Consider the following 15,101-nt stretch of genomic DNA (forward strand, 5'->3'; position numbering starts at 1 on the left):
CAACCGTCTGCTCTCTCTGTTCTGCGGCTTCTAGAGTGCAGAAAAGTTAGATCCACGTACCTCTTACTCAAGCCATCCAACTCACCTGAGCTGTCATTCAGTAATTCTTGTATTCTCTACTTGTTGAGTTGCTAAGAAACTCCCTACATTTACTTTCTTTTTTTTTTATAAAGTATTTTTATTTATTTATTTATTTATTTATTTATTTATTTTGCGGTACGCGGGCCTCTCACTGTTGTGGCCTCTCCCGTTGCGGAGCACAGGCTCCGGACGCGCAGGCTCAGCGGCCATGGCTCACAGGCCCAGCTGCTCCGCGGCATGTAGGGTCCTCCCAGACCGGGACACGAACCCGTGTCCCCTGCATCGGCAGGCGGACTCTCAACCACTGCGCCACCAGGGAAGCCCCCCACATTTCCTTTCTCATATCCCCTCCAAATGGATGGTTTTTGCTCCCGTCTTACTGAGATCTAGGCCATCTGGCAACTTCATTTGTATTCTTGGTCTCATCCTTCCATGTTCACTTAATTCTCTCCAGAATCTTCAATCCCTTGATCACCCACCACTTCTTCCCCTCATAAATTCCTACGTATTCAACTGAAGTAACAGAAAAATCCAACCAACAGTTTAGTGCTTCTCAAACTAAAATATTACAATACATCTGATTCACCTGGGGAGCTTGTTGAACCATTCTCAGCCAATCTGGGGCCTGTGATTCTGTAGTTCTAATGAGATTCCAGGTGATGCTAATGTTCCCGGTCTCCAGACCACGAGGATTTACCCCTTAAGTGCATATGGGGTCATCCTTATGGGGCAAGTGCAGTATTTGCATGATGGCTTTCATTCTTCTGGGTTGCGTCTCATGGTCTCAAGATCCTGCCTCAGTTCCAGATATCCCATCATGATCAGAGTGCATCCAAAGGCAGGAGGCAGCGGTCTGACCAGAGAGACGACAATGAGAGAGCCTTCTCTTTTCTTTCTCCTCTCATCAAGGAGGTGAATATTTCCTGAAGGCTCCCACTTCCCCTTAAAATTTATTGGCTTAGAGTTGGGTCACACCTGACCACTCACTGTCAAACGAGGATGGGACAGAAAGATTATGACATCTCAAGAGGCTGGACATACTGGTACACAAGGTGAGTTCTGTCAGCAGAAAAGGGGGAGGACGGCCTACTAGGATGGGCAGTGTCCTGGTTTTCATAGCGCCATCTTGAGCCAGACCTGGTTTTCAAGCACTACTTTGAGGGGAAAAATGTTTTGATAATAATGCCTTATTGAATCCATTTTTGAGCTTCTTTTCATGGCAGTTTTCTCTATGAATGTTCCATACACACACACACACACACACACACACACACACACACACACACACACACATATCCTCTCTCTCTCTATCCTCTCTATTCATATCACTGATATCTGGCTTCTGCCCCCACTGTCATAATGGAATTGTTCTTTTGAAGGTTGCCAATAACCCCTTCCCCACTTACCTCTACCTGCCTCGTTTTGGCCACTTTTTCAGTCTTAAGCTCCGCTACCCTAGGGATTGGTGAAAGCCACCACTCAGATTTCCTCCTCTGTTTTCTTTCAATCTCCTTTCTTCTCCTCTTGCCCCCTGGCTGGGGCCTTTCCCTGACTTGGACCTTAGCTCTCTGCTCATCCATCCTTACAGTTAGTCATCTATTAGCTCTTAGGACATCTGTTCTCATGTATTTAAGTATTACCTTTAAGTAGTACCTCTATGGCTCCCAAACCTTATCTGAATTCCACCCTCAGATCTTTACCTACCCATGACATCCTTCTAACTGCATGTCACACCAAACCACTTCTCTCCCAAATGAGATTCTTTTCCTACTTTCCTTAACTTAGTAGGTGGCATTAAATTCTTCTTGGAATAAATTAGCATAGTTTTTTCTGTTATATATATTATTTTACAGGATGTTAATGGGGAAGTTGTGACTGGTGCACCAGGAGATGACAGCTATCAGATACCAAAATGAGTTAGGATGGAGACTACAAGGTGGAAATCTCAAAGTACTAAGTGGTTGAGGACTGATGAGATACCTATTCGGAGAGAGACTACAAAAGAGGTTACTGTTGGGAGGGCTTTGGGAGGAGCATTTGTTTGGATGGAGCTGCCTGGGGAGTTTTGGCCTCATTCCGCAAGGGTAGGGGCACTGGCATCTAACACCAAGCCAGGTGAGGACTTTCTCAGAACCTCTGAGAGCGTGGTGTAGGCTCCAAGCTGACAGTGGATGGTGCCAGATTCCCACCTGAGGAAGGTACTGCATCCTATGGGGCAGAGTAGAGGGCCACGTCTGGGAGGAAGTTGTTCTACCTTTCAACCATAAGCTTTCTAGAAATGTGTGAATCTCAGAGACCATATGGGAGTCCACAGTAGGAAGGTCAGCTTGGGGGTCATTTTGAAAGGGATTCTGCCTAAAAGGTCTTGCTGGAGAGTTGAGAGGACCCAACAGTGAGAGTCTGTGCGGAGTGGACTCAAGGAAAATCAAGACTGAGGTAGAATAAGCAGTTAGAGAGACTGCCTTGCCAGCCTCTCAGGAAGTATGTTCCAACATTCCCAGTAGGGGCCACAAAAGTGTTCATGAAAGATTTGGCTTCAAACGTCCATCAGGCCCAGAGGGTGGGATGCCCTTTCTGTCAGAGTACCAGCCCAGGATAAACTTTCCTGCTGCCCCACGCCTCCCTCCCCTCATGATTGTTAGCAAGCTGGCCGGGGAGGGTGAGATGGAGGACAAAGCCCTTTGCCTGACTTCTGCCCACAGAAAGCCCTGCTGGGGAAGGAGCAAGATTTTAATTACTGAAATAAGAGCATGTCTTATCTCTAAGTAATAGCAGGACTTTCAATTACCTGAGAGAAAACAAAATAGTTATGGGACTGCTTGAGTTGTCATTAAGTGGAAGGGGAAGAACTGATTTTTAATGGGGCAGTAGGCAACAAAAATTGAGTTGCTTTTATGGGTACCCTCCACAAATCCTGTTTATTCAATGTTCTGGTTACGTAGAGAGCTTAAATTCAGCTTCTGGAGTACTGAAATCATTTTATTAAAAAATTCTATTCCGGGCTTCCCTGGTGGCGCAGTGGTTGAGAGTCCGCCTGCTGATGCAGGGGACACGGGTTCGTGCCCCGGTCCGGGAGGATCCCACATGCCGCGGAGCGGCTGGGCCCGTTGGCCACTGAGCCTGCGCGTCCGGAGCCTGTGCTCCGCAACGGGAGAGGCCACGACAGTGAGAGGCCTGCGTACCGCAGGAAAAAAAAAAAAATATTCATATTGCCCCAGGATTACAAATTAACAAAAATGTCCTTGCTCCCCTTATATTAGTTTATGTGATTAAACCATATTTCTTTGCAGACCAAGATGACAGTCTCAAGGGATGAGAAGGATGAATGCACAAATTAATGAATGCTGAACGACAACAGTCTGCTGAAGCAGTGTTATTCATGATAAAGGACATGTATCTAGACTATGTAAAGACCAGTCCTTCTTAATAACAAAAAGACAATAATCCAGTCTTTGAAAAATGGACAAAATTTCTGAACAGACATTTCTCCACAAATGTATGCTATCTTATTACAAAGAAGAGAAACAAATGGCTAATAAGCACATGAAAAGATGCTCCAAATCATTAGCTTTCAGGGAAATGTAAATCAAACCCACAATGAGATACCACTTCACAACCATTAGGATGGCTAGAATTAAAAAGATAATATCAAGTATTGGTGAAGATGTGGAAAAACTGGAACCCTTGTACACTGCTGGTGGGAATGTGAAATGGTGCAGCTGCTTTGGAAAATGGTCTGGCAGTTCCTCAAAAAGCTAAACATAATTAGCATGTGACACATCAGTTCTACTCCTGGGTGTATACTCAACAGAAATGAAAACCTATATCCACACAAAATCTTGTACATGAATGTGCATAGCAGCAGTACTTATAATAGCCCAAAAGTGGAAACTCAGCTGTCCATCAACGGATGAATAAACGAATGTGGTATATCCATGCAATGTAATATTATTCAGCCATAAAAGGAACTGAAGCACTTACATAGGGTGTAACATGGATGAACTGGGAGAACAGGATGCTAAGCAAAAGAAGATAGACACAAAGGGGCACATATTGTGTAATTTCCTTTATATGAAATGTCCAGAAGAGGCAGATACATAGAAACAAAAAGATGAGTGAGTATTGAAGAGAACTGTGTTTTTGGTGGAGGGGGGGATAGAGGAGGAGGTGATTAAAATGTTCTAAAATTGTGATGTTTGCATAACACTGAATATACTAAAATCCACTGAATTGTATAAATAGGTGAATTATTTGTGAATTCAAAATGTTAATTCTGGTTCCCTGCACCGGGAGCCCCCTGATGGCTGGGATGGAGCCAGCTTTGCTGACTGTATCTTAATTTTCTAGCCAGGCTTCACACACAGGCGCTCAACAAATACTTCTTGAGAGAATCACACACTTTTATACTGTACCTGATGTTTATACGGTGCTTCATAAATTTCAAAGCATTTTTTTCAGGGACAGCAGCAGTTCCTTTGTGCCTCATAATAACCCGCAGGTTGTCAGAGTGCGTGATCTATGAGACTGTTATTTGCCCGTATTGTGAAAAATGATCAGCTGTACAAGGGAAAGACCAGAACCCATTTCTATTAACTTTCATCTGAAAGTGCTCCCTTAGGCCTGTTTGTCTTGCACTTCTTCTGTCTCCCAGAGAAAGGGAATCCACTTTGTAGTACAATCAGCACAGCTCTGGGAGACTGATCCCCAAACTGCAACCCAACAGCACAGCAATTCGGGTCACTTGGGGGGCAGAAACCGAAGAACCGAGATTCCTTTGCTGAGCAAACATAGCGAGGAGGCCAGTGAGATTTTAGCTTCGGGGTATTGGACTCAGTCTCCTCAAATACTTCTAACCAGAAGGTTTGAGTTAGTGGGGTGTCCCATGACCGTGATCTCAACAGCATTTAGCTTAAACGTCTTCCAGGCACCGAATTCAGGGTTCTAGGTTCTGGTCTGCCCTCTCCCCCGTCCCCCCACCCACCCACCCACCCCCGCTCCCCACTTTCCAAACACACACACTCACCCTCTCTCTCTCACATGCTTGGGGCAAGAAACCCAGATTCAGCACATTTCTCCAGGACCCTTCCAGATGGAGGGAGGGAGCCACAGGAGGAGCCATTTTGCTAAGAAAAACTCACTTGAAGCACCTCCAAAAAGAAGTCCTTAGAGTCCTCCCCGCCCCCCAGTTGGGACGCGCGCACTCCTAGTCGGCTACAGAACCCCTGGCCACTGGGCGATTTAACGAGGTCCTCTTTTAGATCCACCGAAGCGGCCCGGAAGCCGTGGCCGCCTTCCAGAGGGGGACTGGGAGAGCCTAGGGAGACCCACAGAGGCCCCGGAGGGGCGCCGGCGGGCGGGGCGCGCTGACCCGGGCCCCGCGGGCAGAAGCGCAGGTGAGCAGCCGGAGCTGGGCTCGCCGCCGCCGCCGCCGCCCTCGTGCCTCCGCCCTGCGGCGCCCCACCCCTCCCCGGGCGGGGGCCGGGGGTCGGCGAGGGCTCTGCCCAACCGCCGGAGGGGCTTTGACGGGAAGTGGGGCGGCGACGTGGGAACCCCCAGACCGGGCGGCCGTGCCCGGCCCGCCAGGGTACGTCCAGGCGCGGGGCCACCACCTCCCCGCGAGCGCTGGGAGCGGCGGCCGCGGGAGCCGCAGGTGGTTCCCCGGGCCGGCCCTTTTCTCCTCCCCCTTTCCTTTCTTTCGCCTCCCCTCCCTCTCGCCCGGTGTCGGCGGCACTTCCCCCGCTTCCTCCTCCCTCTCCAATCGGGAGGGAGGGAAGGAGCCGCCGGCTCTTTCCTGCCTCCCTGCAAACTTCAGCGGGACTCGCGTCTCCACTCGCTGCCTCGCCCGCCGCGCCCCCAGCCCGGGAGCTGCTCCTCGAACTTCCTTTGGCCGCGCGGCCCGGGAACCCTGGCGGCTGGAAGGGCGCCAGGCGGCCGCCGCTGGGACCCTCCGGAGTCCTTCCCCGCGGCTCCCCGGGCGGCCGCCGCTCCTCCTCCTCGCCGCCCCCCCGCCCGTCGGTCCGTCCCGCCCGCCCGCCTCGCCGCTCCCCGGCGGGTAGGAGCCTCCCGGCTGCCCCCTCGGCGCCCCGCCGCGCCCGGACTTTTCTTTGTGTTGGATGCGGACTGGCGCCCCGCGCCGACAGGGGCCGGACTGAGTGCCGCGCTCGCCTGCGCCGCCCGGCCCGGCCATGCCCTTCCACCAGAGGACCGTGGAGCCCGCGCGGCTGCGCCAGCCGGAGGCGGCCGGGGCGGCGGGCGCGCCGCTCTTCCGCTCGCTGGAGCAGGTCAGCTCGCACGCCCTGGTCTGCCTGCTGGAGCAACTCGCCGACCTGTCGCGCTGCGCCGGGGACATCTTCGGCGAGCTCGAGGGACAGGCGGCCGCCCTGGGCCGCCGTACCGCAGCGCTGTACCGCCGCCTCGACGCCCTGCACGCCGCCACCGCGCGCCTCGACCACCGCCGAGTGAAAATCCGTGAGTGGCAAGCGGCTCGGGGGAGGGGAACGAGGCGGGGAGGCGCCAGCCTGCTGCTCCCTCCCGCCCCCTGGCGGCCCCGAGCCGGCTCTCGGGCATCCGCGCGGAGCCCCGGAGCCCCGGCCCAGCGCGAGGGTCGGGCTCTCGAGTGGGGACGGCGGGACCCGAGACCCGGCGGCCGTGCAGGTGGCGGGCGCGTGTGGCATTCTCGGGTTCCGAAGGTTCCTGGCCGCCTCGAAGGAGTGGGCGCCCTGATGGAGTGTGAGAATTGGGCTGGCCCCGTCCCACTGTCCGCGCCTTCCCTCTTGTTTGTGTGGGAGGCTGAGAGGAGCCCCGGGGGCGCTGTAGGCAGAGGAGGAGCCGAGGTCGTGGGAAAAGGGTCCGGGAAAGGTAGTTTGTTGCGGAAGCAGGGTACCACATAGGTATGGACTTAACGATGTTTCTAGTACTTGAGACTTCAGGAGGATCCGTTTGTGAAAATCTGAGGATCTCAGCGAGCGTTGGGGCTGCATTCACCTCTCTGACCGGTGCTCTTACCTAAGTACAAACAAAAGTCCGCTTTTAGTTCAGGGTTTTCTTTTTTGGTGCTAATTTTTGCCTCTTCCCGACCCCCGGCCCCTTCACTGACCCACCAGCTCTTTATAATTCAGGGAGCCTTGACCTTGTAGTGAAACTCAGCATCCCATTCGTCTTTGTCTAACCTCCTGCAACTCTGAAAATCAAGTCTCTGTCCTGAGGTAGTGATCTCTCTAAGCATCTATTTCATTTCAGCAGCTTAACCAGCTCCAGTGAATGAAGTAACTGGAATTTCCTGTTGGCCCAAAGTAGAGAAACTTTCAGTGTGATGTTTATGTGGTTTCTCCCCTTTTGGTACATGGACTTGGTCATATTCCTCAGTGTAAAGAGTAAAGTGGAGATGGTTGATGAATTGCAGGGTGGGAGGGGAGGTGTTGGTGTAAAACACGCCTAGATTTCAGCAGCTCTGGATGAAATACTGTCTCTTAGAATCACTTCATATGCAATCTTGAATAGCTGGTTTACATTTTTTTTTCATCCTTGCTAGAAAAGCTTAGCTCTATTTTACCACTTTACAACTGGAACAGTTCAAGTTTTTAGTACTTTAATACTGGTGAGATTGTTTGCTGTAATACATCTTTCTCCAAGTTGTGAAGTTATGTGACGGTTTTACAGTTCATCTCTCTGATATTGCTGTCAACACATCCTTATAAGTTAGGGGCTGTTCTCAACCAGGGAGAGTTCCCCCCATTCCTCCTCCACCAAAAAAGAAAGTTAGAAAGGGGGGGGGGGAGTCAGTGGTCTCATAAAGTTGTTGGACATAACAAGAATATATCTACTTAATGTGAATACTGACCTCATGCATCAGGATATACTGTCTTAGTGGAATGTCATTGTCATCTCAGTAATCACTAGATGCTTCTATGCCTTTCCCGTGTAGAGTGTCTGTGTGTAGGTGAAGGAGAATTTCACCCTTGAAGAATGCTGTGATGAGGCAGATCTGACTGCTAGGTGAACTGATCTATTGTGGGAACTGAAAGACAAGAGAAAACTCCCTGGAGGTCAAGAACTCCTTCTTTTGCCAGTTTTGTTTTACATTTGAACGTATCACTTTTCTCTTCATACATATGCACCAACAGCTAAGGTTCATAGTCAAAATCCCCCAAATTCCCTGAATTAACTAAGGTTGTCCCGATTAGTGACTGAAGTAACTCACTTCAAAACTTTTCACAAGTTTCTTTGAATCTTTGGCTTTGATTTCATACTGCAAAACCTGGCTCATCCTTTTTTTTAATGATGGAGAAGGAAGGCTTTTATTGAATATAATTATGCCTGAGAGTAGAAGTACACATATAGAGAAGAAAGTTGAACTATAAAGACATGGTGTTTTTGTGGGTTTTCACCTTCACTCACTTAACTTTTTTATATGCTAAGACGCATTGAAACACCATGCATTCATCTTATTTAGACTCTGTTAGGATTCTTTTTTTTTTAATGTCTTGTTCCTGTGTAAAAGCTACATTTTGAAGTCATTTTGGTCCCCTTTTAGGCAGGTCTAGAGAATAACATGCTACATTACAATGGACGCATAGACTTTTAGACTTGAAACTGCCTGTAAAGGACATCTCTTTCATTAACTCTTAACAAGGGAGGAAACCGAGTCCAAGAGAGTTGAAGTGATTAGCCCCAGGTTACGTGGTGGGCTAATGGCACAGCTGGGCCTGGAGTCCAGACCTGATTGACTCGCCTCCTGTCCCACTGCATATATCCTGCCCTTTTAGGGTTATGTGGGAATGGGGAACAATTTAGATACATTCCATAAACAGTCCCAAGGATGACAATGACCATTTAATTTCATCCTTCTTGTCAGATAAACCTTGTAATGAGTCTCCCAAGGAGCAAGTAACAGAACTGAACAGTTTATCAGAAGCCAGAGTGCAGCAGCAGTGTATATTTCACTGCCTGATGGGTCTCTACTATAATCACGGGTGTGAGTGGAGCTGTTTAAAAAACGTATACACTTTTATCTTTCCAGTACAGAAACAGCATTTTAGTCCTGTGGGCCAGCCCTGCCTCAATAATTCTGAGAAGTATTTAGTCAAGTTTGCCATCCCTCAAAATCTCATAGGTAATCATCCAAAATAATTTTTTTGTTATAATTGGGGATAGCATACATCATTTTTTCCCTCCTGCTTATCCTTAAAGACTCCCCTAATGCTTCCCCCAACACCACCAGGTTGGAGGGAGGGTTCCCATGGCATCCAGTATAGGCATCTGTTCGGTCCCTCCATCCCCACATTTACCAGTGTGGGCTGAAATCCTCTATTCATTTCTGCTCCCCTCTGCTAGATAGCAAGCTCCTGAGGTCAAGGATGGCTGCATCTTTGTTTTTCCAAAGTTTAAAACAGTGCCTGGAATGCGACAGCTCAATCGATATTTGAACTGAACTAATATTTAGTTTCTTAGTGCTCAGTGTCAGGAAGAATAACTACAAAAACATTTGGGAGGGGGCTTCCCTGGTGGCGCAGTGGTTGAGAGTCCGCCTGCCGATGTAGGGGACACGGAGGATCCCACATGCCGTGGAGCGGCTGGGCCCGTGAGCCATGGCCGCTGAGCCTGCGCGTCCGGAGCCTGTGCTCCGCAACGGGAGACGCCACAGCAGTGGGAGGCCCGCGTACCGCAAAAAAAAAAAAAAAAAAAGCTTTGGGAGGGACTGTTATACTGACTGCTGCAAGTCTGCATGAACAAGACAATTGCTTTATTTTATTTAATTAATTTATTTTTTTTAAAGAGAACATTTTGTTTACTTATTTTTGGCTGCGTTGGGTCTTTGTTACTGCGCATGGGCTTTCTCTAGTTGTGGTGAGTGGGGGCTACTCTTTGTTGCAGTGTGCGGGCTTCTCATTGCGGTGGCTTCTCTAGGTGTGCAGGCTTCAGTAGTTGTGGCCCGCGGGCTCAGTAGTTGTGACACACGGGCTAAGTTGCTCCGCGGAATGTGGGATCTTCCCGGACCAGGGGTCGAACCCATGTCCCCTGCATTGGCAGGCAGATTCTTAACCACTGTGCTACCAGGGAAGTCTCGAGAATTACTTTAAAAACAGATGAAAAAGTAAACTTTCTGCCTCTTTAAGGTTATGAGTATACTTCCATAAAAGTCAAATGTCGTTAATTCTGCTGACAAAATAAGTTCCCATTAAGAATAGTGACAGTGGCCAGAAATCTGGGTAGTTACATCTTGGCTCTGTAAATATTCGAAACAGACTTTTCTATACAGAAATCAGTAGACACTCAATCTAACAGCCCTGTATTATTTTTAAACCCTGAGTGATTTGTTTCTTTTTATAATTAATAATAACATTATACTATGTAGCACTTTTATAACTGAAAGAATGTTTTTCAATTCTTGCGAGGTAGGAAGGCCAGGTTGTAGTATATCCGTTTTATGGACAAAGAAATGGAAGTTCTGGAATTAGTAAGAGGTATACATATATAGATATTGAGTCTTCTGATTTCTAGTCCCAAACTTCACCTTAACAGTGCTTCCTGGGTGAATACGAAATGTAATTGTCGAAACAGATTTGGAGAAAAGATGATTTGCTGGCTTTTTTCCCTTATAGGTCCAGAAAAGCAGATTTTTCACCCCCTTAGATTCTAGAAGTGTTCTAAGTTCAGAGAGGTTTGTTGTGTTGCACGACTGTAGGGGCACCATTCACACCTTAGTGTATGTTAACTGTGCGTCCGTGGGGTTGGTGTGGTTCTCAGCATGTGCGCCCATACGTGATGGCCTTGGTAGAATGTACACAATTTTTATAGGTGAGATAAATGGCTTTCAGGATAGCTTGCTGGCGGAAAGATCGTATGGGCACTGTTTTTGCATAAACAAGGTATGGGTTTGTATTGTCTGTATTAGGCAGACACTATAGCCTAATACTTTCCGGGTGGTGCTTTAAGTGTCAAACTGCATTGTCCTACCTCACAATGAATGTTCTCCTGACCCAACCAGAGGGTTGGCTGGTCCTGATGTCAGAGTATCTTTGCTTTTTTCTCAGAATGAATCTTTCATGCAAGGTGCTTGTCAGAGTTGGGAAGACAGTACAGACTTCACTGCACTCTTAAGAACAGGTTGTGTGATTGTTTTTGTGCCTGCCTGCCTGCTGATGAATGTTTGTTATTTCTGGTGACATTGGCATAAGACTTGCTTTCATTGAAACATACCACATGCTGGGGAGGATGTTGGTGTGGAAATGAGGCCTCCACCAACCTCTAATCCCTGGATGGTCCCTAAATGTATTACTAGAAACTGACAGCTGAGCGGCCAGACTGCACCTCAGGTTTAGGAGGCCGCAGGAGATGAAGCAGTGTTTCCCATACTTGCCTGACCTTAAGAACTGCCTGGAACTCTCGTTTAAGTTACGGATTCCCAGATCCTTCCAAAGCTTTGTTGAGCCGGAGTCTCCAGTAGGCTTAACAAGTGCCCTTGTGTTCTCAGAGGACTTGGAGGAGTGCTGAAATAGACAGGAAAGCTCATTGCGTTGAGAATTGGGAGACTTGAGTCTGGCTTCACCTCTGCCATTTTCTAATGCAGATCTGGAGTAACTTATTCAAGACCTCCTTTCCTTATCTGTAAAATAGAGAGTTTGTCTAAAATAACCTCTATGGGCCTTTCCAATTTTGGCATTTTGGGATGCTAATGAGGGGTTACTATTTGGTAATAGTAGTATCTCAGATGACCTTGTAAATACAACTCTGATCAGTAATCTCTCTCCGATTCTTATCGTTAGGCATCTAAAAAAGTGTTTGTGTCTAAAGTCAATTCTTTATGACCATACGGACTCCTTTAACTCATATTTTACCCACGTGGAGTGCATGGAGCTTCACATCTTGAGGGGTTAGTCATTTTCCAAACGCATCAGGTAGGTACTTGTTTCAAATTTGGCGTATATCCTGCCCACAGCCCATTCATAGCTTCCTCTTCATCTTTGAAAAGTGATAACATCATTTTGGAAAGAGAACTGTTTAAATGCATTTGCCATATGTTAGATTTCTTAAAAAGAGAGTTATTTTTGAAAAAAATTATGAGCATATATTGTTTAAGCCGAAACATCAATCTACTTTTCAACTCCTGGGTACTGAAACTATAATTACTTGGTTTAAAAAGCTACCTAGGGTTTCCCTGGTGGCGCAGTGGTTGAGAGTCTGCCTGCCGATGCAGAGGACACGGGTTTGTGCCCCGGTCCGGGAAGATCCCACATGCCGCGGAGCGGCTGGGCCCGTGAGCCATGGCCGCTGAGCCTGCGCGTCCGGAGCCTGTGCTCCGCAACGGGAGAGGCCACACAGTGAGAGGCCCACATACCGCAAAAAAAAAAAAAGCTATCTACATTTAGGTTGAAATGATTCATTTAGCAACTACCTAGTTTTCCGCTATATGAGAGAAAGAGCCAGTATTAAAATTTCATCTGTATGTATTGTGTTAGGATTGGGACTAGCAAATGAAAAAACTTACATAATAGGAGAGAGATCTTTGAGAGTCTTAATATTTTGGAAGAAAATTTAGAAACAGAGAAGAATAACACAGTGTTTTCCTCTGGCTATCATTTTAATGTGTTTTAAAAAAATCACATTTTAAGTATAAAATAAAATGGTTTGCACCTAACTAAGCACCTAGTAACTTATTTATTTAACTCTGTTTCTCCTCAAATTGGTTTATATCCTGGAATGAATTAATTTTGCAAGATTTGAAGTTCAAACTCAGCAGGATGGTGCTGGATGATGTTACGGTTGTGGTAGAGGATGTTACATTTGTGCTGCACGCCTTAGCAGCACTTTAGACAAATGTAACAAAAGAGATGGAGCATCTGTTTTTGAATGAGGGCTCTTCTGAGAAAAGGCCCTGGAGGTCCCAGCCTCAGTCCCTTTCCTTGTGAATTAAATGACATGTCTGTGAGAGCATTTAGCATCACTCCAACAAAAAGATGACATTAGTGGTATCAGTATCTAGGCAGCAGCACAATTCCAGTTTCTGGTATTGGGCTGTCTTTTCGGCAACTTTGTACTGTCTGATAGTGAGGACAACTAATGTCAGAGCACTTGCTGTAGGCCAGACACTTTACTATGTACACCAGTTCCAGGAAATGGATACCATTATTATTTCTGTTTGACAGATGATGCAGCTAAGCCACAAATAATTTGTTTGTCCACATTCACAGCTTAGTAAGCAACAGAGCTGGGATTTGAACCCAGGCAGACCTGTGTCCAGAGCCTGTCCTAACCATTCTGTGGTACTGTCTCTCCTCAAGTCATGGTATTTTGTACTCAGATGAGGAAAGCTGATGCTAAGAGGATATGGCAGAAACCTGGCAAGTGTCTAGTGGGGGCAGACCGGGGGAAACTCTTAAGTCTTTTGATCATCTCCCTTTTCCTTCTTTTTTGGTTTTGAAACCTCTCAAACTATTAGCATATAGCCAAGAAATGTGAGACATGCCTCTGAAGTACTTAGCACAGTGCTTGGCACACAGCTAGTGTGTATTTAGCCTTTGCTGTTGTTTTGATGACAGTGAAGGCTGAGTTAGCATATGAGGGTACATAGATGTTCATATACTACTGCAGGTGGCCCAGTCCGTCTGAGGCCACTCACTGAAGCCTAGAAGGTGAAGCTTTGGTCAGAGATAAACATACAGATACTTCTCATTTGAAAACCAGAGAGTTCTGCCCAGGATCTTAAAGTACATGTGGTTCCTGACAGGAAGCTGGGAAGGGTGGTGGTTTCTTTCTGCCTCCCAGGGGTCTGGCCCGTGGAGCTGGGGTTGGAGGAGCGAGCCTTTCTCCCGGGGCCTCTATGAGGATGTCTGAGAGCCCTCTTCACCTCCATTTCCTCCTTTCTCCTTGTAGCAACTGCAGACCCAGCTCAGCTCCCACTGGGTGCTTAGCTCTAAGAGCGTCCCCATTACCCCAGATGCCCAGGGAGCTGTCAGCACCTTAAACCCTGCTCCTACCTGATTTCACATCCCCACTCAGAACTTGAGGGGAGCTGCTCAGACCTCAGCTTTCCCTGGGCATCTTGGGACACAGAGCAGTTGTTAGCACTATTCCATTCACCTCGTGTTTCCCACACTTTCTGAGTTATCAGAAATGCACCTGGGCCCTGTTTAAAAACAAATTCCCAGGGATTCTGGAGACTCTGAGTCAGCAAGTCTGGGGTGAGGCCAGGAACATGCCTGGCTGACAAGTACCACCAGGTGATTCTGATTAACCGAGTTTTGGAAACACCAGTCTGTGTTACGTGTTAGGAATCTGGTCCATTGAAGATGGCGGGCTAGTCCTCCATTCATGAAGTGTATTTGGGGTTATTCTGCTAGTGCTGAGTTGTACAAGAGGAACAGGGTCCTTCTTCAGGTACTTTACCGTATGGTGTCAATGATTCAATATGTAAGTAAATATTAAGGAATTAACCATTATTGACAACATTATTTCCTCCCTTCTGGAATAAGATTTTTTTTTTCCCCCTGTGGGATGGTGGGAATTTTCTTCCATTAATATTCTTTTATTTTCACTTATTCTTCTGATTTGTTTCACAAGAAATTACCCACCCACACCCCCAGAGGAAAGCAGTGTCTTGCTTGGGGAGAACAAACAACTGTTTCTGGTTATTCTGCAGGGAAATCCTCTCTTGTTCTTTTCCTCTACTTTTTACCCCTTCAGATTAAAAGCTGGTAAAGTACTGTGTGGAGAATTGTGCAGTAACTGGCAGATTAAAACGGCAGTAACACATGGTAGAATGAAATGGGGGCTTGCTACGTGGCTGTATTAGACATCCGATGAAATGTTCCGCGGACTCAGAGAGCACCATGTATAGCAAAGGAAATCGAGTTCAGTGGAGGCTATGCTGTGCACAGCCAACTCATGCCTGACTTACGTTGGCACCTGAGAACGACCGTTGAGGCGCTCTGCCATTTCCCCGCGGATGGTCTGGCTGCTGTGACCACCATCTAGGCAAGGGAGCCGCCTTTCCCTCTCTCAGGATGTTCCAGCTGTACTTA

General features: G+C 47.5%; 1 protein-coding gene across 4 annotated transcripts in view; it reads left to right on the forward strand.

Annotated features, from left to right (window-relative positions):
• Window positions 1-6,116: 6,116 nt before the first annotated feature.
• NHSL1 (NHS like 1) overlaps window positions 6,117-15,101 on the forward strand; it is a 238,170-nt gene continuing 229,185 nt past the window's right edge. For all 4 annotated transcript variants that reach the window (XM_033406286.2, XM_033406294.2, XM_033406304.2 and 1 more), the window contains exon 1: window positions 6,117-6,549. In XM_033406286.2, the coding sequence (XP_033262177.1) occupies window positions 6,267-6,549 (283 nt within the window). In that variant the 5' untranslated portion in view covers window positions 6,117-6,266. The remainder of the gene's footprint in view (window positions 6,550-15,101) is intronic.

This window comes from Orcinus orca, chromosome 12 (genome assembly GCF_937001465.1).
Source record: "Orcinus orca chromosome 12, mOrcOrc1.1, whole genome shotgun sequence".
In the NCBI taxonomy this organism is placed as follows: domain Eukaryota; kingdom Metazoa; phylum Chordata; class Mammalia; order Artiodactyla; family Delphinidae; genus Orcinus; species Orcinus orca.